The following is a 26906-nucleotide window of genomic DNA, read 5'->3' as shown; positions in this document are numbered from 1 at the left end:
TTAACACATTTTTATTATACATTCTTAATCTAATTTTTTAAATAAGCTTTATTTTTGATAAACTATTTATGTAACACTCTAAATTAGTTAACATTAGTTAACTACATTAGTTAACATGAACCAGGAATGAACAATACTTTTACAGCTTTATTAATCGTAGTTAATTTCAGTATTTACTACTGCATTATTAAAATCACAAATGGTGTTTGTTAACATTAGATGATAATGCGCTGTGAACTAACATGAACAAATAATGAACTGTACCTTCATTAACTAACATTAACAAAGATTAATAAGTAGTGTAATAAATGTATTGTTCATTGTTTATTCATGTTAATACATGTTACCAAATTACATCTTATTGTAAAGTGTTACCACAATTTCTAATATAGATTTTGTTTTAGTGAACAATAACAATACTGGCTATTTGCATGTTAGTGTTAAAATTTAACACTTGTTTTTAACTCATTAATATCAGATAGTTGCATTAGCAACTTAAAATACATTTTAAGACTTATCTTTAAAAGGCAAGTTAATCTGAATTTAACATTTTGCATTAACCAAAGAAATTTCTAAGACTTTGAGGTCTAAAAACGATCTTTTTTCCAGTCCAGAACAACAATTTACTCACCCCCTTGTCATCCAAGATGTTCATGTCTTTCTGTCTTCAGTCGTAAAGAAATTATGGTTTTTGAGTAAAACATTTTAGTATTTTTCTCCATATAATGGACTGATATGGAGCCCCGATTTTGAACTTCCAAAACGTAGTTTAAATGCAGCTTCAAAGGGCTCTAAATGATCCAACCGAGGAAGAAGGGTCTTATCTAGCGAAACAGATAATTTTTTTAGAAAAATACAAATTTGTATACCTTTTAAGCACAAAAGTCGTGTAGCACAGGCTCTGGGATGCGCGTCCACAATGCTACAAATTAGTAATGAGTGGCTCTTGAACGATTCTTCATTTTGAACGAATCTTCAATGTGACCCGGGAAGAGTCATCCTGGGGAGTGATTCGTTCAGTCGCGCATGCGCAACATCCTATTAGGTTCTGTACTGGAATTAGTTCACCTGTTTCGAGTCTTTGGGTTCATCTTATGGGGCTGTCACCAGATGAACGAACGACTGAAACCCAAAAACTTGTCAGATAAGAGGCGAGGTGAGCTAATCATAGACTAAAGACCCAGGTAAACAATGAATTAATCTTTTCTGTTTCTTATAGCATTATAGTTTTGTCTTGTTTGTAGTGTGATCAACGTTTGTGTAAGCAGTAGATGTGTTAGGGAAGTAACACGTAACATTTAAACTTTATTTTGCTAAAATGAAGGAAATGAACAAATGACTCAAAAAAAAAAACGCGACTCAAAGGTCAGAGTCAGTAAAATGATCCGAACTTCCCATTATACTATGAATCACGTCTAAGTTCATCATCTGTGTACTCCGCCTCAAAAAGGTACATCTTATTTTCTCCTAAAACTTCAGCCTTTTGAAGCTGTATTTAAACTGCATTTTGGAAGTTAAAAACCGGGCACCAATGAAGTCCATTATATGAAGAAAAATCCTAAAATGTTTTCCTCAAAAACCATAAATTACTTCACAACTGAAGACAGAAAGACATGAACATCTTGGATGACAAGGGGGTGAGTAAATTACTTGTGAATTGTTGTTCTGGAAGTGGACTCCTTTAAGTATGCAAATTGACATATGGCACCTGTTTTGGTGTCCTTTCACTGGCCGGTATCTCAGGTGGAGAAGGTAAGTGTCCTTGGCCGAGGGGAGAGTCCTGATGGAGTGTCTGCTCCGGTGAGAACGCGTCACTGCTTTCCTCATCGAACGAAGAGTTCTCCGCTTCTACTTTTGGAAACTCCGTCTCTGAGGGAGAAAAAGTGAGAAAAAAGGATGTTTAGGCTACAGCATTCAAGACTTATACATTTTCTGAAAAAGCATAAGTGACGTTTACATATGCAAACATTGCTGCTTCAATATCAATTTTACTAAATGTGCATTTATGTGGTTGCTTGCAGGCTAAAGTTTTGTTCATTTTCAATTTATTATTATTTTTGCATTTTAAAAAGGTTTTATTTTCACCATTGTATTTTATTTTCAGATAGATGATTGCTTCATCAAGTCATAGTCCACCTCTTTTTAACAAGCTGCATGATTTAAAATATAATTTATGCCCACAACTCAAACATTTGGGACTTTTAATATTGGCTAATATTAAATATTATTGGCTAAATTAATAATTAATTTAGTTAAATAAATAAATAAATGAAAACATTTAAAAAATAAATGAATGAATGAATAAAATGAATCTATCAATAAAAAAATGTGGTAGCAACAGTAATATTAAGTAATCTTACATACAAAAAAAACAACAACATGAAAGAAATCTCTGATCTTCAGTGCACTGCTTCCCTATTTCACTTACGCTGCACTAATATTGTCCCAGAGTGAATAATAAAACCTTTAAACTCCAGTGCAAGATATTTATATTTAATTTGAGCGTGTTCTGAGAGCGCGGCATTATGGCGATAATCATTAACTCTCTAATTAGGTTATTTAGGGATTAAAACAGTTTAAGTCATTCTGTGCAGACGTCTTTCAGCATTGCTTCACTGTGCTGCATTGTGTGACGCTGCATAAACTTCACGGTTAATCGACTCATGCCACCACAGAGTGGCGTATTCTATATGAACACGAATGTAAATTCCCATCTAATTAATTTAACTTGGTGTTTGACGCCAACCAATCTCATTACCATAACTCTGCATTAAATTATCACCCTCTGCACCGCTGCAGGAACGTGGCAGGATATAAATATGAAGATGAATGCGCACACACCGTTAATGACTGAAATGAGCACCAGAGAGCCTGTGTATGGATGTAGATTGAGGGGGAAAAGGGAATGATCCAGAAGAAATGTTGAGTGAGAGGAATATAAATGCGAATGTGAGAATGCATCAATGGGAGAATTAAGTGAGATGGGAGAGTTCAAATGGAGCTTAAAAATAAATCAATCAATAAATAAAGACGTAATAAAGAGACTGGATGATTAAGAAGGGGATATAGATATGGACAGATGATGATTTAGATGGGTTGAGTATGTTTGTTAAACTTACACTCAAAACTGAGTGGTAGCAGATATATTTTCTTATTGCCCAATTTTTTTGAACGATATAATGCTAAGATTATTAATGTTTTTTTAACAGAGTCTCATGCTCACCAAGGCTGTATTTATTTAATCAAAAATACATAAATAACAGTAATATTGTGAAATATTATTGCAATTTCTAAAATCGGCTTCCTATTTCAATATACTTTAAAATATAAATTGTTTCTGTGATACAGAGTTGAATTTTCATCAGCCATTACTCTAGTCTTCAGCGTCCCATGATCCTTCAGAAATATGCTGAAATAATAGTCAGCAAGATTGTTATCAGTGTTGAAATTGATGTGCTGCTTAATATTTATTTGGAACATGTCATACTTTTTTCTTTGATTCTTTGATGAATAAAAACGTAGGGCTGTTAGATCACATGGGCAGCAAGACCTTTACTGCCACCTGCTGGCAGATTTAGTTTCTTATTTAGAGTATAATTTCTTTAAAATAAATAAATAAATAAATAAAAAAAAGGGATAGTTCACCCAAAAATATTTAAATTCTGTCATCATTTACTCACCCTCATGTCGGTTTAAACCTTTCTTTTATGGAAAAGAAAGTAAGAAAGTATTTTGAGGACTGTTGATAACATACTGTTTTGGTTACCAATGACTTTCATTGTATGAACTAAAAATGCTGAGATGTTTCTCAGATGATCTTCTTTGATGTTCCATAGTTCATGTTAGGCCGTTGCAGCCTAAATGTTTATTTGTAATAAATTTTATGTTGAATCAAATAAAATATTTATTTTTAAAGCTACAATTTGTAATGTCTACTTGATGCTTTCTCATTTAACACAAAAATAGCTTTAAATAATCTTTTGTGGGTCAAAGTCAAATTGATTTTACGATTAATTAAATTATTCGAAACATCATGTAATTATTAGATTAAAAATTTGAATCGACTGACAGCCCTAATAAAAAGTAAAAAAAAACAAAAAACAAAACAAAACTGCATTTATTTAATATAGAAATGTTTTTAACAATAAAAGTCTATCTATATCTACTATCACTTTTCATACATTTAACAGATCCTTGCTGAATAAAAGTAGTAATTTCTAACAAAATTTCTAGGTTGAATATACACAGTTCTTTTTAACTTTGCATTTATCAAAAGAATCCTTAAAAAAGTATCAGGTCCCCCAAAATACGGTTTCTAACATTGATTATAAATTAGCATATTAGAATGATTTATGAAGAATCATTTGACTCTGAAAACTGGAGAAATGGCTGATGAAAATTTAGCTTTGATCACAGGAATAAATTATATTTTAAAGTATATTTAAAACAGAGAAGTGGTATTTTAAATTGCAATAATATTTTACAAAATTACAGTTTTTTTTCTGTATTTTAATCAAATAAAATAAATTCTGCCTTGATGAGCATAAGATATTTATTTAAAAAAACATTACAAATCTTACTGATCCCATATATATATATATATATATAGGACTTTGATTAACTTTTTTGATCCACTTCAAATGTTGAAGTGTCAAATACTGTATTTATAAAAAAAAATCTGATTATCAATATAATTGTTAGTCCATATTATCAAAATTTCAATATAATGTGACATACAATATAAACACAGTACTAAAATTATTGACACCAAAGAGAACCACTACTTCTGTTAAACAGCAAACTTTGCAGAAAACTTTACTGTAGTGTGTATAATACTGTGTTTCTTGTTTTAATTTAGTACCTATGATGACTTGTTTGAGGCTGCTGTGCACTGGTAGGATGTTTTTGTGAATGAGCTCCATCGGACCGGGCCGCTGGGAGATTTTATCGTTCAGATCGTCGGCTAGTCGAGCTCGTTTCAGCAAAAGCTGCTTGGCCTGCAGAGACGGCTCTGCTGACGTCTCTGTATACAGGAAATACATACAGTTAACACATACAAAATTAGGCATCATGTGCAAGTTCATGTTGTTCATTACATTAGCTCAGTTTAACATGTACTTCTTTTTAAAATAAACATTTGGACCACACTTCAGATGAATTCATGTAAAGCACAGGCTGCATACAAAATCGCATATATGTCTAGGTGAACGGACACTAGGATGGACACATTACTGATAGGATTTGTGAATGGCAGTGAAGTGACACACTGGTAGGTCACATGACAAAGATAACATGATGAACGCAGTACATCTGGATTACAGTCATACTACACATTCATGCTATCTAAAAATACTTTAAGAACTACATACTCACAGAGTATGATTTTGGACGCAGGGGGCGTTATTAAAATACTCACCTTTAAGAATGTGCATCCTGACCAGCTCTGACCTCTCTGGACGACTGCGGATCTTTCTCTTCAGGTAGTCCTCGGTCTGAGATACAAGAGGAAAGTATGAGAAATGAAGTTAGAGTTTATTTTGACTACACTGAGAAGAGATGATTAAAAAAGAAAAACAATCTGCGGTGAAGGACTTACCCGAGCTCGCTCTAAACTTCTTCTTTGCTCATGAAAGGATGCAGAACTTTTCAGTGCTGGAAGGCACAAAGATACAAAGAGATAAGACTATTAAATTCGAAGTTGATATATAAATGTATAAAGTTTCTCTGTTTAAAAAAAGAGCTGTGAAAATGGAAAACATTTTCGGTAAATGAGAAAATCATAAATAGCAAACTCGTTATCTGCGTCGTGCAGATTACAGGAAATATCTTTGCTGCAGCGTGGTGCAAATACTTTTCAGCTTTTTCTGGATCAGGTGAAAATGTTATTTTTGTATTAAAAAAAAAAAAGATTGAGAGAGGAAAAAAAAAGATGCTTGTTAAAAGACCTTGATACAGGAACAACATATTACACTGAATCTCTTTACTTCAGGCACACGTACGCATTTGTACACGCAAAATCTAAAAATAATACCGCAACAGGCACATCCGACAGGCAGTTTAATCCAGCAGGTTCACAGTCTCGAGTGTGTGTTTCTGCCCCATATTTAATACACCTTGAAACACAGCTTTTTTCATCTGGTTCATACTTGTCAGCACATCACGTCTCCAGAGACTGAACGCAAAGCCCACTGGTGATACAGAGAACTAGAGATTTATGAAAATTTGTGAATGGTGCTCAGCCATGCAAAAATCTATAAAAGCATCCCCTCTCTGCATACATAATCAAAAATATAAAATAAAAAATACAGAAAAATACAGAAAATAATACTCACTAAAATCTCACTAACATGCAAAATCAGTTTCATTTGTTCCAGATTGAAAACATTATTTTATATAAATAAACTACATTAAATAAAAGCCTGATAGTTATATGGTATATATGGATTATTTCTAGGTCAACAACATTTCTTAAAAGAAATTTTTACAATGGTTAAAACAAATAAAACAAAACACACACACACACGTCTGGTTTATTATCCTTGTGGGGACTCTCCATAGGCGCAATGGTTTGTATACTGTCTACACTGTATTTTCTATCCCCTTACCCTAACCCTACCCCTAAACCTAACCCTTACAGAAAACTTTCTGCATTTTTACTTCCTCAAAAAATCTCATTCTGTATGATTTATAAGCTTTTGTACCCATGGGGACCTCAATTTAGGTCCCCATCGTGACACGAGTCCCCATTAGTATGTGTGTATTCAGGTTTAAGTCCCCACCAGGATATATAAACCAAAAGCACACACACACGCAAAAACAAAAATACAGAAATAAAGAAAATAAGGAATTTTATTCAAATACTATTGTGTGTGTATGTGTGAATTAACGTATAATATATGTTATTTATGTATAATAATTACGTATAATAGTTAATGTGTAATATTTATTTCACTTTCATTTATTAAAATGTATATTATAATAAAAAAAGTGAAAAAGTAAATGTGTGTGTGTGTGTGACATTATTTAATATATATATATTTCACACATATAATTGTATTACATATATTACTAACATGTAAAATCTGTTTCATTTTTTCCAGATAATTTAGTTTTTAAACAAATTTAAAAAAAGAGAAAAAAATAAAAGACTGATAATTACCAATACAGATATGGCTTATATGTAGCACAACATTTTTTTTAAATAACATTTTTACAATTGTTAAAAAAAAGAGAAAAACAAAAACAAAAAAGAAATACAGAAAATAATGAATTTTATTAAAATATCATTGTGTGCATGTATGAATTTATGTATGAGTATACAAGTTCATGTACAATATTTATTTATGTCATCAAAGAAAAGAATAATAATAATAATAAAGTAATACTAATAATTTTATATATATATATACATATATATATATATATATATATATATATATATATATATATATATATATATATATATATAAATATTCTTTGTTCCTTTTTATGATGTTTTACTAATTACATTAACAATAATGTAAAATCTTTTAAAAATATGTAAAATCAATTCTGATTACAAAGCCACAAATACAGAAAAACAGACTATGACAGCATGTCGAAATAAAAAATAAAAAATAAAAGAGCGGCCTGGAAAAGGGCAAGAGGAAAAAGATGAGTAGTTGTTTATTAGGAGATTCTGGTCTGCGGGTCAGAGTGGTTCATATACTGCCCACAGCAACGCACAAGCTCCTTTCACATCACTGCATCCACACACAATGCCCTTTAACCCTGACCAACAAAAACACAAAATGCACTAATACGCCTGAAGAGAGAGAGGAAAAAACATATCTGAGTATGTGAGAGAGAGAAATTATGAGGTTAGTGTGAAAAACCACTTGATCTGTGTGATCTCTCATCATCATTTTCAGCTCGAACACCCCACTAAAACGCCACGTCACCCAACCGCCATCTTGCTACTAGGGATTCACTAGGGTCAAATACGGTTGCATTATCAGACAAAAAATCTTGAACAGGCCTATTACTGAAACTGATTATGAGTTAAATGAAGATACATTCACAATAGACCTCCACTGATGAGACGTGATGATGTTTGTTGTTTATTTTCAGAGGAGAAATTACCAAGGCACAAACAGTTTGTGCTGTAAAATGGTTATAACTGCATTTGCAGACGTCCGTGAAGGCTTTCTGCAGTATCCAATGACATTTCATGTTGTTTTAGGTTATGTAATCAGAATTTGAGCAGAAAGTCCCTTTAACCACATCCCCATCAAGATTTAGGTTTGAATCTTCAGATTTCCTTTCTGAACTGCATCCTAGATATGCGATTCATCGTGCTGATAATGCAAAACTAAATCTTTCTAAAACAGAACACATTTCCTTTGACTAAATAAATCACTTACAAAGCAGTGTTATCAGCACCAACGTATACAAAAAATGCATGTGAAAATGTTAACTTTTCCTGAAACAGAAACCAATTGAAAAAACAAACAAACCAACAAACAAATGAACTAAAGTACTTCTGTCATGCAATAAAGTAAAAAAAAAAAAAAAAAAAAAAAAAGATTAAATTCATTTTATTTTTAGTTTTTATTGCAGAATACATTGCCCACATAGGTATAACATACTGTCATATTTAAAATTAGTTTATAACATACCTTAACTAGACAGCGCTGAAAATGTAATATTACTTAGCACTAACTTTTCCAACATTCATAAACAAAACTATAACACTGAACTTAAAGTCAGAATAAATATTATGAAAGTGATAAATTAAAATGACAAACTAAAAATAAATAAATAAATAGGTATCCTGGAAACAAAACAGGACAGATTCTGTTTGCCAATCTGTTTCTGCTTGTCCTGTTGCATATCTAATTAATATCTGCTGTTAATTCCACTGTAAAATAAAATAAAATTAAATAAAATTAAAATTAAAACTAAAACTAAAATTAAAATTAAAATTAAAATTAAAATTAAACAAAACTGTTTTGGAAACAAAACAGGACAGATTTTGTTTGCTAATGCTGTTTCTGCTTGTCCTGTTGCATATGTGATTAATATTTGCTGTTACTTCCACTGTAAAATAAAATAAATTTAAATTAAATTAAATTAAATTAAATTAAATTAAATTAAATTAAATTAAATTAAATTAAAATAAAAAAAACTGTTTTGGAAACAAAACAGGACAGATTTTGTTTGCTAATGCTGTTTCTGCTTGTCCTGTTGCATATGTGATTAATATTTGCTGTTAATTCCACTGTAAAAATAAAATAAAATAAAATAAAATTAGATTAAAATTAAAATTAAATTAAAATTAAATGGAAACAAAACAGGACAGATTTTGTTTGACAATGCTGTTTCTGCTTTTCCTGTTGCATATGTGATTAATATCTGCTGTTAATTCCACTTTAAAATAAATAAATAAATAAATAAATAAATAAAAAGAAACAAAATAAAACAAAACTGTTTTGGAAACAAAACAGGACAGATTTTGTTTGCCAACGCTGTTTCTGCTTGTCCTGTTGCATACGTGATTAATATCTGCTGTTAATTCCACTGTAAAAATAAAATAAAATAAAATAAAATAAAATAAAATAAAATAAAATAAAATAAAATAAAATAAAATAAAAACTGTCAAACTAAATTTACCATCTGGTGGTTTTGAGTTCTGATGAGTTCTGTTCCAATGACGTGTTTTAATGGGGGACGCAATAATTTGAGAGCAGAAGATGTCAGCTCAGTCAAGGGCGATCAGATCAGGCAGATAAGAACGAAAGAGTGCATTCAAGTGCACAGGAAGTGCAAGCCAGCATACACAGGAAGTGAAAGGGAGAAGACGGTGAAAGTGGGGCTCAGGAATATTCTGAAAGTGCACACATGCATTTGCACATTTGCTGTTGGCTCTTCCTTCCCGTTGGGACCCATATTTAGATCCAGACAGTTCTTGGGTGAGCGCTGCAAAGATCCCCTAGGTTGCCATCTGCTGTCATTGCAGGTTATTTCTATCCTGGACAGACTCTTTTTAACCAAACGACTTTCTAAATTCTCTCTTCTGAGTATCTAGTTTGCTTTGCTTAATCAAAACGATTCGGAAAGCAAACGGAAAGCAAATGGCTTTGATGATTATAGCAGCCGTCTGACCTTTTACAAACAGATATAATGGGAAACATGGCATATATTTAAATACACTGCTTATCACCTGCTCACTGGCTCAGCTGAGTGTGAGTGTGTGTGTGTAACCCACCCAAATGAAGAGCATGGCTAGCCATGCACTCACTATGAGTAAGAGTGAATCTAATATCTTCATCTTAGACTCATATTTTAGCGTGCAAATGTATATTCGACACACTTAGTGTCTGTCATACAGATCTCAATGAATCAACATGACAGATGGGTAGTGTAGATAAGATATTTGACAATTAAGAGACAGTATTTTCTATTCATCATTGTTGATGGTTGAACAATGTTGACAATCCAACAGCGAGATGCTGATATTAGCGGACATTGGATTCAAACTGGACCAAAGATGCTTAAAGATATTATGGGTCCAGTATGAAGCATTACATAAAACTTAGGGGAACCATCACCTCATTTGAACTCTCTGCTTCTGCTTTTCCGGCTTTCATTTCTTTTTCTTTTTAAGAAGATTCTAAGAAGAGATCTTAGGCAAGCGTTCAGTGCTTCCATTATTGGCATGCCTCCTTAAAGGGCCAGTACAACATTTAATACAAAACAAACATAAATTTATATCAAATATATTACTAGGTGTCATGCATGTTTTTTTTTTTTTTTAAATGAATGCACGTGTATCTACAATAAAATATAATTTTAAGTAGATGAAACTGGCATATAAAGGATTGAAAACAGAAATCATACTTCACTACTATAAGTTAACATGGGAAAAAAAGAAGCATATGCAAAAAAAAACAAAATTTAAAAAATGCAAAAATAAATCTATGATAAGATAGTCCAGATCTCTGGAGATAAAAAGAGATGGTTACAGGGTATCTGCATATTTGAGAGAATGCAATTAAAGATCTTTCATTCTCAAACTTCTATTCAGATGCAAATCAAGGGTCAAATCAAGGGTCTGTTTTAATCTCTACAGCTTCAAGCATCACATCAATCTGATCCTTTGGATTACGTAACTAGTGATTCTCCACCAGATATCCTCTAAAGGTTAAGTCTAATGTTTTGCGTAGGAGTACTGACGGAGATCGGAGGATGGCACACACTCGCAACTTACTGGTTATATGTTTCTACTGTACATGTTTAGCTGTGTTGGTTACTTGGAAACAAAACAAAACAGATTCTGTTTACCAATGCAGCTTCTGCTTGTCGTATTGCACATGTGATTAATATTTGCTGTTAATTCCACTGGAAAAAAAAATTATATAAATAATAATAACATCATAAAATAGTTCTAGCTGCAAGCAGCAACTACCGGGGTTCAAGCGCTTTGAGGCATATTATTTAGCAAGCCTGTAACCACCCAAATCAATGATTTAGTAAAGCTTTTTTGGCAAATCCAGGCAAATTACCATAGAAATATGTTTTTTTTTTAATAACGTTTTTGACTGTTATCCGATCTCCCTAACGGCGGTTTCACACTGCACGTGTAAGCAGGACGTAAGCAGCGCATATTTTTTTCGGCGACCATGTTAACGAATGAGAGCACTCACACCGCCCGCAGTGGCGGCACGGCAGCGCGTAGCAGGAGCAGAGCAGAAGCGTCAGTGCAGTGATCGTTTCGGCCCCGAGTCTATTTTTGCTGCGCCGCTTACGCTCGCTTTCAGTGGCAATGTATTGATTATGGCCAAAATACACAGGAAAAAGTAGCAGTTTTACCCCAAAAAGTACATTGATGATATCTACCGTGTTGTAAACAAACTTCCAAAACAAGTAATTTATACTGTTTTTTTTTCTGACGTTACTGATTAATTGTAATTATTATATTAGCCTATATATATAGCCTATATTTATTATTACAACTACATGTTGTCATAAGAACAGGTGTCATGCTGACATCATGATGACAAACATGAAAACAAACGCACGTGTCACAGGCGTTTGTAGTTTTCAGAGTGCAACTGCCAAGAAGACCATCATGGACGACACTCGTCTCATCGCAGAAGAGTTTAAAAAAATAATTTAGTAATAAAATAAGCTTCTTGACCTCAATTACATGGAAATAAAGCAATGCCAACTTACCCCTTATAGCGAAGTTTGTACAAAAGACATGGTTCAGGTGCGCACTGCAAACGCTGCCGTTGTGAAAGCAAAATGGCTGCGTGCTGCTGCGCACGCGCTGATTACGTCCTGCTTACACGTGCAGTGTGAAACCGGCCTAAAACTTTGCATGCTTGTTTAGAATCACCCGTTGCATGTGTTCACCAGGTTTTGTGAAGTTTTGAGTTTTTGTCTAAGCTTTATAGGCTTTTGAGAATATTTGAACTAGGGATGTGCACAATGTCTAATTTGACAGTTATTTAAACAAAAGTTTTGTATCCGACTAGTCGACTACTCTAAAAGCAAATTACTCCCAAAAGATGATAGCCTATGTATGTGCATGTATATAATAGCCTATACATTTGAAATAACTATGTCAATTTCCTATGCCTCGTGTTATCATTATTTAATTTTAGGCGGTCGTTAAAACAATTGTTTTATCGGTTTCACTTTCGCTTTTGAAATCGTTAACTTAAAAAAAACAGTGTTCATTTTGACAGCAAATTTAATTTAGTCTTAGTCATAGTCTGTTGACTAAAATGCCATTTAGTTTAAGTCATTTTTTAATCATCTGAATTGTTTTAGTTTTGGTTTAGTTTTAGTCTACTAAATATTATAAGATTTTAGTTGACTAAACCTACAGTAGATTTAGTCGGCTAAAATCGAATGGGTTTAGTTAAAGTGTAATATATTTAAGCATAAAATTACCAAACTCATTATATAGGTTTGATATTAAGGTTTTATCATGACAGACAGATTTAACTGCTGTGACACACAACATTCCTCTATATTATAATTAAATAAAACCCTTCTCATAAAGAAACAAGAATATGGTCTTCTTTTTAATTAAATACACGTTATAAAGGTGATTCAGTCAAGAGCAGTGAGTGATTTTGTCTTTCTTTTGTTGCTTCATTATCATCAATGCCACAGACAATAGCAACTAAATTAGGCTGCTGTCCCTTTAAAACCGAACGCACGGATACAATGTACTGATACACGTTCGATATTCTCTCTACTGTTTATGCTCACCTAAGATGTAACGGAGCGTTTACGTGCATACTCGGCAAAACGAACAATTCGGCATTATGCGATGTGAAAGAGTACTCGTGTGCTGTGTGACAGGCGCTGCTTTGTTGTGTGCGCTCAGAAAACCGGACCAAATTAAGTTATCTTTTGCGTCGTCAAATTATCCATATATCTAAGAGAATATAAGAGAAATATATATATAAGAGAAAAGCTTCTCTTACTCCCAGATATTGTGTCCAGCGACGCGACAAAGTTCAGAATCCCTCAACTTTATGCAAATGAAGAGCGACTTTTGGGAGCGACAGCCAATAGGAAAGCAGACGGTAGAGCTCACGTGATCATTTTCCTCTCAGCCATAGATACACATACGCAAAGGCAAAAAGTAGGCTCTGCTTCTCATTAGTTTTTGTTTGTATGTACAGATTTAATTTAGATTTATATTATATTTAGTCTTTTGCCTCCAAAATGTGTGTATTTAGCAGCAAGAAACCTGATTCGCTGTCAAGGCAACCAGTAGTGAGAACGCCCACTAGTAACCTCGTTGCCAGCCAGCTGACATGCAGCGACAGAAGTCGCTGCTAGTGTGAACGCAGCTTTAAGGTGCGTTCACGCCATATCGGAATTCCCGTAATAACGAGATTCCAACTTGTAAAAAGCACTCATGTCCTCGTAGAACTCGTAATTACAGCTTGTGAACTGGAAGTCTTCTGAGAGCTACGACTTGTATCACATGACCGTTTAGGCATTGGTGGTGTTGCAATAGAAAAGCATTATTCCGAATTGTAACGAGTGAAAATGTTGTGGCTCCTTTAAGAGCAGAGCTCCGTTCTGTGCACAGTCTGCAGCCATATGCCACGAGTGCCACGAGTACCACATGTGTGCGGGTGCGATGGTTTTACTTTTAATTTCTGTTGCTCATTTAAGTTGTCTTCTTTTAATAAGTAATGCTGTTGCCAGGAGAATAAAGTTCAAGATGTGGAATGCGACCTGCGTGCGGTTTGGCTGATTTCTGCTGCAACTCGAGTTAAACGAACGCAGTGAACGCAGCAATATTTAAGACCTTAAATTAATGGTGGTTAGGTATGATGTCCCTAAGTTAGCTATGTTTTGTAAAAGACTAAGTTAATAATTTTATTCAACAGTTCATTAATAAACAAGAAGTTATTATTAAGAGACTTACATTTTAGACAACATATTTCCTGTTTTTGCTCTATTTCGCCAACAAATAACCATTCCAAACAGCACTGTTTTGCGTCTTTGAGCAACATGACGGTGCTTCGCTCTTGAATGAATCACCCGTTAAATGATTCAGTTCAAACCCAATAACTCACTTACTTAAAAGTGACTTGCTGACCCCTACTGGCGGTTTTGATTTCAAATTTAAAGTATCTTCATTTTAAAAATACATGTAAATATCAGTATTTTTTTATTGATATATTTGTTTTGCATTTTGAATGTAATTTGGCAAATGCATTAAATGGGTTTAGTTTTCATGGTTATTAATGTATGCAATTTCAGCAATAAAAATGTTCATTTTTCTAAAAAGGAAACAAATTTTAGTTGTTTTTCAGAGACCCATTTTACTTTCTCTTGTATATTTAGTATTGCTCTTTAATAAAGAAAAATGACTTCTTATCCGATTACTCGATTAATCGATGGAATAATCGGTAGACTACTCGATTACTGAAATAATCGACAGCTACAGCCCTAACCCCTAATAAAATATTTACAGCTATTTTGCAATAACTTTTCCAATTTTGTTCTCTTAAAAACATGGAAACACTGCTACAATCTTATTTATTTACAGCAATATCCCAGTTATTCGCATAAATTCAATTTGTAACCTGGAAAGATGACCCTATAATACATAATCTCATACGTTCTCAAAGGCTACTAAATTAATCATGAACTTTTACTTTGAAAACTTTAAGTGTCTAAAGTGTTGCGTTGTTTTAAACCATGCATCCTGTGTGAGGCAAGTTTAGTGTTAAAGTCTCAGTTATGTGTGAACAATATGTTTAACATAAACGCCTTTGAGACACCACCAATCTAGAGTGTGACGTGACTCAAACTTCACGCTTGGCCAAAGTCAACAACCACTACAAAACTCCTACAAGTTTCACAGAACTGTCCTGAGCCTACCTTGCCGGCCATTTGCACTGATACAAAAATGGCTTAAAATTAACCTAGACCCAAAAAAACATAAACAGACGTAGACACCACATTTAATGAGTTAAATTAAACGTTCTGCTCTTACTTCGTCTTAGCTATGACCAGTAGTAACCTAAAACCAAAGTGTACTTTGAGTTATTGAATATATTTTGGTAATTCTTCAATAAGACACTTAGTGAAGGAGAACGTCTTATAAAATGAAAAGAGTAAGAGATCGGTTGAGTTATTTGGGCTTGTTCATCTTACACTGGGATCCATGTTTTTTTTTACTCATCGTTAAGCATTCAAATCATCATGCAAACTATCTTTTAATTTTAACTGACTTGAAGCAAACCATACACCTCCAGCCAACACAAGATGGAAACCTTTTTGTTCAAATCAAGCATGTAGACACCATCGGAATAGTGATGACCTGACAGTTAAGCTCGAAAAGTCGTAGTTTTGAGATGAATGGGCCAACCTTTCAAGCTCAGAGAAAAACCACAAAGCAAAGGAAATGAGTGCGTCTCTATCTTATGTTTACCAAACCATACCAAATCAGCATCTTCAACAGGATGAGAGAGACTAGCTATACCTACTAGATCTAACCACAAGACATCTACAATTTGCCAAGGTTCACATTAAGAAGAAAATCTGTGAACCAGGTGTGGGGCGAAGGAAAATGGCTTCAAAATCAGACCAGGATGTGCTACAGAATGCCTGAGATCCTCAAATCTAAAGCAGAGAGCTAACAGAACTGCCCAGTTACAGCAAATTATTGTGAACTAGTACTAGTACTAGTAGGAGAGTAGGAGTGCTTCTTACGTGGCATGATCCCCTGGTTAACCAGTTCTTCTCTAGTCCGTCTCTGCTGAAGTTTGAGTTGGAGCACTAGAAGAAAACAAGAAATCAAGTCAAAGATGAAGACATGTAGTCAATCATCAAGGTTGAAAGTTTGGCAAAATGGCTGATTCAACTCTGACTAGACGTCAGGTTTACAATGAGGTTTACAAATGCTCATTCTTGGGACATAATGTTGCACTGTTACACAACCACAGTTCGACTGGTTGGTTGGTTGAATGATGTATATAGATTTAGAAGAGCAACTGTGCACATCAAATATGCACAAATACAAAACTATGCATATACACACACACACATTTCACATGTTCAAACCCCATACAAAAGATAAGAGTGCTAGTATGATGCTAACATACCGGTCTTGTGCATTGAAAGCACTTCAATCAAAAGAAAAGTTACCGTGTAGAAAACACTTCGCTGTAGTTCATTACGATTCTAATGCCTCAATATTTGCATGTTCGGGAGACAGCGCGCTATAAACTTAAGGAAATACAGCATGACAGAAGACACACAAGTTGATAAAATACCCAGCGAGCAGCACGATCTGTCTCCTTCATCCTCCCCTCGAACAAGCTCTTCCTGACAGCCGGCAGAGAGCTTATCAGTCAGAGAGGAGAGAGTACAGACTACAACATACTTCCTCTTCCTGTTTCTGCATTCAATTTAAAACAGAAGCAAGTGTGCGAGATGTTTCCACGGCTTGCCACAGGAAGAAACACAGTCAATTCTATTAAACTGCTTTGAGTAAGTGTTTGAATCATAAATAGTGATTAAATCAAGGAACTTACTTCAAGCAAACATCTTTACAGGTTATCTGGGGTTGGACTGAAACCTCAAAGGTACACTCACAACAAAATATTTACTTGGTCAAATGATTTACCAGTAAAGCCACAAGAGATGAAATTGCACAAAGATCTCACACAAATGAACCTGTAAGTATTATGCAAACAAATGTCCACCATTTCAAGGCCACCAAAACTGCAAGTCAAGCAGCGTTTCATTCATTAGAGGAAACTGTAGCAGAAAAAAACCTGTAGTGCATTAAAACATGCGTGTGACGTGTGTCAAAGACTTTATTGAAACATTTCAGGTGGATAAAAATGTAAAGCCGCAGAATAGTATTTTGGTATCGTCCCACTGCATGTTTCAAACATCTACGAGAATGCAAAACCAAGTCGTTTATGTAACAAACATGTAACTAAACACCACCACAGGGGGAACGGGCTCCTCTCTGTTAGATTAATAACCTGATACAAGGCTAAATAGAGCCACCTCGCACTGTGGTTTTGGTTCTCGCATCTGACATTTTGACACATTTGCTCCCTGGCGTCATCATTAAGCATGTGGCATACAGTCAACATGTACGAATCAAGATGATAGAGGAGCCACAATAAAACCTCAATCATATAAACTATTTAAACTATTTAGTCCAGAAATATTACAAAATATTTAATGTATATAATATAAAACAGATATAAAATACATACAGTTGAAGTCAAAAGTTTACATACACCTTGCATAGTCTGCAAAATGTTAAGTATTTACTAAAATAAGAGGGATCATACAAAATGAATGTTGTTTATTTAGTACTGACCTGAATAAGATTTTTCACATAAACGATGTGTACATATAGTCCACAAGGGAAAATAATAGTTGAATTTATAAAAATGATTTAAAAATTTTTTATTGTTGTTACCTGAATGTTCCACAGCTGTGTTATTTTGTTTAATAATAGTTGTTCATGATTTTCTTGTCTGTCCTGAACAGTTAAACTGCCCGCTGTTCTTTAGAAAAGTTTTTTGGTTTGGTTTTTCAGCATTTTTGTGTATTTGAACCCTTTCCAACAACGACTGTATGATTTTAAGATCCATCTTTTCACACTCAGGACAACTGAGGGATTTATATGCAACTATTACAGAAGGTTGAAACACTCACTGATGCTCCAGAAGGAAAACGATGCATTAAAAGCTTGGGGGTGAAAACTTTTGAACAGAATGAATGATTTGTACATTTTTCTTATTTTGCCTAAATATCATATTTTTTTCATTTAATACTGCCCTTCAGAAGCTACAGAAGATACTAAAATGTTTTCCAGAAGACAAAATAAGTTAAATTTACCCTGATCTTTAAATTCAAAAAGTTTTCACCCCCGGCTCTTAATGCATCGTGTTTCTTTCTGGAGAATCAGTGAGCGTTTGAACCTACGAGTACTTCAGTTGTCCTCAGTGTGAAAATGCTGAAAAGCTGAAGAATTTGTGGGACCTAAAGGAATTTTCTGAAGAACAGCAGGCAGTTTAACTGTTCAGGACAAACAAGGGACTCATGAACAACTATCACTAAAAAAAACAAAAAAACAGCTGAGGATCATTCAGGTAACAACACAGCATTAAGAATCAAGCGTATGCAAAATTTTGAACAGTGTCTTTTTTATAAATTCAACTATTATTTTGTCTTGTGGACTATATGTAAACATATTTTATGTGAAATACTCAGGTCAGTATTAAACAATAACATGCATTTTGTATCATCCCTCTTATTGTGGTAAAATAATTAACATTTTGCAGATTCTGCAAGGTGTATGTAAACTTTTGACTGTAGTATTCATATGAACACACATAATAATTCATAATACTCTTAATATTATCACGTCAACATTATATCAATAAATATTACCACAAATTATATATATCTTGCACAAGAGAAAAAGTATGGGAAAAAAGCATAAACGGCAGAGATCACTGTAAAACATTTTGATGGTAGTGATATGCACTGTATGACGTCAAATGGTAGCATAGTTTGAGATAAAATCTCACAAAAGCATTCTGTCACTCAACTATAAAAGCCGTAAGGTGTGTTTTTGAACACAGCTGATGTTGTTGAGATCTGAATCTGTCAGCGTTGGTAAATTTATTAACCGAGTGCCTATAGCACCTGTTCAGATGCTGTTTGTGTTGTGGAATAGAGCCAGTGCTGCACCTGTTGCGTAGCTAAATTGTGATCTGGCTTTAAGTCATCACAACAGCTGATGGGCTGCTGAATTTTGATCTGGCGTGAGGTCACTAAAGATGGTCGGGAGGTGAAATCGAGATGGTTGGCAGGAGGTGTGCGCAAGCGTTTCAGGAGGACAACGGTGCTAACAGACACGCTAAACCTCAGTGTTGAGAATTAATGATTGTTGCACCCACTGTAAGCAAGAGAACTGAGGCTGCATGACTTATAATCACAGAAGTAGGGATCTAAAGTTGGTCTGGGAAGATTGTGTGTGCATATGATGTGATGTGTGCGTTTTCCTTCAGTGTCGAAGCGAGTAACTGCTGCCAAAACACATCATCCACAATAATATAGCAATGTAATGTCTTCCTCAGAGAACTAAAGAGTGTGAATAAAGGAAGACAATAAAGGTATCCATGTTCTAACTTCTGCTCTATCAAGGGTTTGCCCTTTTTTTTCCAACTACAATGTTGAAAAATGCTACTAAATAATTCATTAAGGCTCGTTTGCTATAGTTTACCACAGTTTAACATAGTTTTATGGTTTTTATCCATGTAGAACTTTTTTCTTACATATTTAAATAAAAATTATCTAATTTATTTGTACATATTACAAATAAATACATATTACTCACACAATCTGTCAGTATCAGTTTAGATTATATAATTTCCACAATGCAGAAAACGTGGACAGAATTGCAGAATCCAGTCATTAAAACAAAATTTACTGTATAACGCGGAAAGTCACAGAATTTGCCAAATGCTGGATGAATTAATCAAAAGTAGGTCAGTACACTTAAATCAAAACGTGAAAAGCCACGAAAACAGTGTATGAATACATGATATCAATATATGAATACATGAACTCATAAACAATCTCTGGAAGTGCTCTGAGAGTCAGTTCATGGGCATTTAGCCATTTCTTTTGAGAAAACCTATGGTCATATCATATACGAACATAAACTTAGAGGTCTTTACAGCAATCCGTCAAAATAAAAGTTTGGTTTAACTTGAAGGATCTGTGATGGAAATATATTATTTTATGTAATACTGCAACTACTAAAAATACAATTTTTATAATTATTAAAACATTATTTTCTAAGGAATATTTACCAGAACAATTATTTAGCAGAATTTATTTACCACAAAAATGTAAATACACAACACAGGATTTCTGAGGGAAAAAAAAGAAGAAAGAAATGAAATAATAATATATTTATACATGTTTATTTATCAATTAATTAGAGATGTCTTTGATTATTAAAACTTAATGAAACTATTAAAAAAGAATCCAGAAAATTAATGGAAAACACTAAATTTGATAAAAATAAAACTGAATTTGAGGAAAAAGGTAAAATGTATTTCATAGGGCCTTAAAAGTGTAATTTCGTTGAACTTGTAATAAACCGCTGTTAAATTGTGTAAGTTTCATGATTTCAAATTTTTACATATGCTTTTTGATTATTATTATTATTATTTTTAATTTAACAAGTAAAACAAAGTGTAGAAAAATTAAATTGGGAAAAAAACGAAATATGGGAAAAAAATAAAAATAAAATGTTTTTAAAGGGCCCTATAAGCTTACTAAATTGTTGAATATATGAAACTAAAATATTAAAATTACCATACTTTTTTTTTTTTTTGGTTCCTTGTTTTGGTTATTAAAACCTAGAACCAGGATTCAATCCTGGAACTACTTCATAGCTGTGGAAGGGCTGCACGATATGGCAAAAAAAATTAAATAACGATTTTTTTCACAACATTTGACCGACGTTTGACTGACTAGTCATTTTGAAAATGTTACTACAACGTGATTCAAGTAACTTTTTCTTTGTTAACCGTGTAGTTAAAGAAAGTTCTATTCCAAGTGCACCACACTTAAAGTTGTCAACATGATGTGCTTTTCCATAGTTTTTTTCTGTGTAAACATGGATGTGTTTGGCTCTTGCACTCACGTTGCACTCGCATGAAACTGCATTATAAAAATGTGGTGCTCAAGTTAAAAGAAGGTCACTCCCATCTTCTTGCATGTTTTTCCTGTTCCACTGACCATGTCGTATCTTTGTCAACACAAAAGCGCGTTCTGTGTGAATGGCGACTAATGATATGAACGTGTCACACGGGAGCGGTTAATCACGTGCGCCGACGTGTGGTTGGATCGTTCTTTTCTCTTTACTGTTACCATTGACACATTGTCAAAATGTCTAATTCTAATGTTTGGTAATATTTATTTTCACAATTGCGATTCCTCAGTTTCTAAAAAAAACATTAAATTCAAAACATTAAATTCAAATTAATTAAAATCTGAAATCCCTAACCTGTGCAGGTTAAAAAATAAATACACAGAAATCTATAGTCCGCAACATCAGTCAATCAATCAGAATCAAGAATTCCACCACGCCAGAATATGACCTGATCTGACCCTTGTTAATGAGTTCTTTATCTTGTGCTTCTATGTCCTCACTATAAACCTCACAGTTAAACTAAGGTCACAATGAATAACTTTTGGTACATGTTTGGAATCCCTCCATCTTTCTCCGTAGCTTGTTTTCCACGTGTTTCTATTTGAGTCCTCACAGTCACACTGTACCTGACACTCAATCTGTGTGGCAGGCCGCTGAGCTGCTGCTGAGTTATTGAGGATATAACTGTAAATTACGCCTCATGTCTCAAATTGCGACCAGCAGGACACCTAAAAGTGCTGTTCAAGGATGTGTGTGTGCATGAGCTGATGCTCCTTCATCCTGAATTGTGGGAATGTCGTCGCTCTGGTTCCCTTATCACCCATGGCATGCCACGCACAGCACGCACAACCACACTAACACGTGCAAACAGCTCAGTGGATCATGCCTGCTGTTTACAGGTCTCACTAACCAATAAAACATCCAATAACACAACATCACAGCTCACATTCGATCTAACTGTGACCCTGGACCACACAACCAGTCTTAAGTAGCATGGGTATATCTGTAGAAATAGCCAAAAATACATCGCATTTTGTGCCAAAAATCATTAGAATATTAAGTAAAGATCATGTTCCATGAAGATATTTTGTAAATTTCCTACTGTACATATATCAAAATAATTTTTTGATTAGTAATATGCATTGCTAAAAACTTCATTTAGACAACTTCAAAGGTGATTTTCTCAATATTTAGATTTTTTTGCACCCTCAGATTCCAGATTTTCAAATAGTTGTATCTCAGCCAAATATTGTCCTATTCTAACAAACCATACATCAATCGAAGGCTTATTTTAAATCTCAATTAAAAAAAAAATTACCATTATGACTTGGTTTTGTGTTCCAGGGTCACAATTACATCTGACTGCCAATCCACAGCAAATTTAATCAGTCATTATTTATTCACCCAAACCTGTATGAATTTCTTCTGTCGAACACACAAAAAAAGACATTTTGAAGAATGTGTGAAACCAAAAAGCTGACGCTCCCAACTGACTTTCCACACTATGGAAGTCAGTGGCTTCCAGCGACTGTTTGCTCACCCATATTCTTTAAAATATCTTCTTTTGTGTTCAGCATAAGAATTAAGTATAATTTGCACAAAACTGTGTACCATTACATAATGAAATTTTCTGTGAAATTTTGTAGTGTTGTTATTGTTAACTAATACTATTTATTTAGTTTTTTTCTGTTTCTTTGTGGCAGTTAAAATAAAGCTGATATAAAATAGAAATATTAGATTAAAAATTAAACCTAAAAAAAACTTAAATGAAATGAAAATCAAAAAGTGAAAATGGGAAAAGTTGAAAAGTAGCTTTGGCAAATAACTGAAATAATAATGATTAAAAAAAAAAAAAAAAAGCTTTATATATTAATTAATTAATTTTATTAATTTATAATGTAATAAATAATAATTTAAAGCATGGCAACTAAAAGTTAAACTAAAACAAAAAATAAATAAATAAATAAAAACTAAAACTAAAATGAAAACTCCCCCCCCATTTTTCATCTGCCAAGCCAATAGTGTAAGTCTAAAAGCTTAAAACAGTAATAGCACATCTCACACAGCCAAACAATTACAGATTTCGGGTCGAGCTAATCAAAGTTTAATTGAATTAGGGATCTGTTCAAATACTCGCTAAAGGCTTTAACTGTGTTTGTCAATCTGAAAGCATACATGCAACACGACTCCACACCTTCTCTCAGACTGAGGCAGGCAAGCCGCTCACGGTCCAATCGGACAGCTAGTTTCTTCATGCTGCGGCTGATTGGAGCAGATCCAAAAGGGGCGGGGCTGGCGTGGAGCCACGAGCTGGTGTCCAGCATGGTGGTATGGTTTTTAAACAGTTTTAAAAGGTTTCAAAAGGTCAAAAAAAAAAAAAAAAAAATGCTGCAGCGCTTTTTCCTTCAAAGAGATGCTGAAGTTTCTAACTTCAAAAATTTGATTCAGCCTTTGTGTCTTTCATATTTTGCCTGTTTTCAGTCATTCACTTAGAACTGCTGATCTGCTAACAGGAAATCCAGATGAAGAAAAAAAGAGAGCAGAAGAAGATGATGGAGAAGAAATAAATAAAAAATAAAGAAGGAAGATATCTGATGAGAAGAAACAGCCACATCAAAGATCCAGAGCTCCTGCTGCTGCAGAAGCAGTATGGAGACTGAAGTTATCCACAGGGAAAGGTGTGTGTGTGTGTCTGTGTGTGACAGCACTACTGCACAACCGCAGCTGTTCCTCAAGTCATTCAGTCCACACACACACATAAACACACACACACACACACACACACACACACACACTTGTGCTGAGTAGTGTGTGTTTTATTAAAGCAGCCCACTCTGCACTCAATGACCTTTCTCTGCTGACAGAATGGCACACACAAACACATTCGCAGTGTGTTTCTCAGTACGAATATATAGCTGAAATTAAAATCTGTGAAATATGACTTCCTAAAAAATGTGCAGACTTTTTGGCAGCTGTATGGGGAACATCACAATTGTCTGGTGCAGCTATTTCAAGCTGCTGAATTAATGGAAATGCATCCAAAGTCTGTCTGACAGCCACACCTCACTGCTAAGGTGTAAAATCATTCCATTCGGCAGGTGTTTTAGGAGCCTTTTTTAGCAAACGCGGCGCAGACCTATTCCTGTAGCACATTTTGTTTTACCCGCCGAAGTGTGAGGGTGTAAAATATCCTTGGAGAAGACAAATGAGGAACGAACCGTGCATTTTGTAGATGAACTTAGCATTTAAGAAAACGTGATAGCTCAAGGGTGACGGAAATAACAAACTGCATTTTAATGAATAAAATATGTGTTTATGTAAACACAGTCTTGTCTCCCTCATCATGAGTTACAAATGGGGAGACTTGTTCGCGTTGTTACTGTTAAATAAAAAACTAAAGCCATTAGAAATCATTTTAGTTTGTTGAAATTAAGCTGAAATGAAATAAAATACAAATATTATATGAACAAATAAATCCTCTGTATTTACTGGGTGCTGTCAGAATGTAGACATACTGTATTTTGGTTTACAAACTGTTTTGTTTCAGTTAGTCACGTTAGCACTCAGCTAACATATCCACCATTATTGTTTTGTTAAGTGTTTACAGTTTTGCAGCTAAACTTTAGCTGTGCGCATGATTCGCTTGTATAAGTGTTAAACAGAATGTTTTTATGTTATTATTTTAAAGGGGTGCTATTATGCTTTTTCACTTTTTGAATTTTAGTCAGTGTGTGGTGTGCATCTTTGGGCATAAAAAAAAGATCTACAAAGGTACAAATCTCAAAGTCCACTCTAAAAGGGAGATAATTCGTTTTACAAAAATCCCTTTTCAAGAACTACAACGAACGGCTCCTTAGGACTACAACGTTTGTTTTCCGCATGCAATGAGGTCACAACGCGGTTCATTACAATATCATTAAAATAAACCCCGCCCACAGAAATTAGAATTGTTCAGGGGTGGGTAGGGACAAGGTGGGGGATGAGCCTAACTTTAGCGATGCAGCACGGAGAACCACTTAAACGTGCCGCAGTGCGGTGGGTATGAACAAGCATTGACTAGAGTGGCCGCTTCAGAGCAGTAACGCGGCACAGACGTGTGCAGTACAGGGGGTCGAAACACATGCCGAAGCCGCGATCTACTCCGGTTGCCGCATCGGAGCCATAATGTGCTGCAGACGTGTGCAGTGTGTGGTAAGAGATTTATTCATCATACAGTGTAGACAACATTAGCTTCACTTATAACGCGAGTGTTTTTTTAAAAAACATAAACTTGTACTAGAATAGGCTAGGCTGATCAGTGATGATGTTCATTGATAATGTTAGGCTGCTTTTAGCCTTATGCTGGAGCTGGTTTCGGGCAGTGAAACTATGTAAATAATTAGTATGTAAATAATTAAATACATTATCGCATGATCTCGCAGGTTGATGATAGGACCCAACACTACTGTAGCGTATTACATGCATCCTAGGTGTATATGACTTCCTTCTTTCAGACGAATGCAATCGGAGTTATATTAAAATTTATCCTGGCACTCCCATGCTTTTGGCATTAAAAAGTATATAAATTGTATTTTTTCAAAATAATTTTTATTATTTTGATGCATGCTTTGTCAATGGTAGCAAGGGTTGCCAGGTCTTCACAACAAAACCCTCCCAATTGTTACTCAAAAAAAGCCCTAAATTAGCCCAATCGCATTTCTAGGCGGGGTGTACATTTTTGTCAGGGTTCCCCTGGTAAGTTCGCATTTCAAAGGATAAATGTTATTTGGGTTACTTTAACTGCGGGCATCAAAAACAACTGTGCACTTGGCAACACAGATGGTAGCGCTTGCTAACTTGCTCAAGTACTCCTCTCTGTGCCAATCACAACTGACTTGGTCAGCTGACCAATCAGAGCAGAGTAGACTTATGGACGGGAGGGAGTGGTTTACGCTCTGAACTAATCATTGAGAATTGACCATCTATAAATGTATATTCTGAGAATAGAAGTTTTCTGACCTTAGATGCTGTCGATGACCTGTTGCAGGGGACTTCAACACAATATTAGGACACTTTAAATGACCATATGACTTGCTCTTTAAGACATATTTTGGCTTGTAAGTAGGGCTTAAACTGTGCATATTTTTCTCCTGATTCAGATGAGATGACTTTTCAATGGAGAAATAGAGGATATTATGAATAGAGGATAGGTTAAAAATGTCTTTAAAAGACATTAATTGATGGACTGAAGTCGTGTGGATTCTTGTGATGTTTTTATCAGCAGTTTGGACTCTCATTCGGACGGCACCCATTCACTGCAAAGGATCAATTGGTGAGCAAGTAATATAATGCTAAATTTCTCCAAATCTGTTCCTATGAACAAACAAACTCATCTATTGTTGTTTTTTTTTTTTTTTTTTTTTTTAGTAAAGTCATTATTTTGTTGTCTTTCCACACAAAAAGTGTTCTCATAGCTTCAAAAAAAATTCCAGTTGAACCACTGATGTCACATGGACTATTTTACAAAGGTAAACAAAGGATGAACAAAGGTTTTAGGGGTTTGGAACGACACAAGGGTGAGTAATTAATGACTCAATTAAAATTTTTGGGTGAACTGTTCCTTTAAACAAAAACTATTAAATATTAATTAAGACTACAATAGTCTCTCATGCCATCGGAGGTCCAAACCATTCACCACAAT

The 26906-nt window shown here is 34.3% G+C and overlaps 1 protein-coding gene across 4 annotated transcripts in view; it reads right to left on the bottom strand.

Moving 5' to 3' along the window:
- Nucleotides 1-26906, bottom strand: part of mrtfaa (myocardin related transcription factor Aa) — a 52955-nt gene that overhangs the window by 14992 nt on the left and 11057 nt on the right. For 2 of the 4 annotated variants that reach the window (XM_051105730.1, XM_051105731.1), the window contains exons 4-8: nt 16237-16302; nt 5597-5652; nt 5417-5492; nt 4862-5023; nt 1709-1869 (exon numbers count right to left, since the gene is read on the bottom strand). In XM_051105730.1, coding sequence (XP_050961687.1) covers nt 1709-1869; nt 4862-5023; nt 5417-5492; nt 5597-5652; nt 16237-16302 — 521 coding nt within the window. Of the gene's footprint in view, nt 1-1708; nt 1870-4861; nt 5024-5416; nt 5493-5596; nt 5653-16236; nt 16303-16628; nt 16794-26906 lie in introns of those variants that run through there. The other 2 variants (XM_051105732.1, XM_051105733.1) reach the window with 2 other exon arrangements.

The sequence above is a fragment of the Labeo rohita genome, chromosome 3 (assembly GCF_022985175.1).
Source record: "Labeo rohita strain BAU-BD-2019 chromosome 3, IGBB_LRoh.1.0, whole genome shotgun sequence".
Classification (NCBI taxonomy): Eukaryota; Metazoa; Chordata; class Actinopteri; order Cypriniformes; family Cyprinidae; genus Labeo; species Labeo rohita.
Note: the sequence above shows the minus strand (reverse complement) of the source record. Positions and strands in the feature narration are given on the sequence as shown.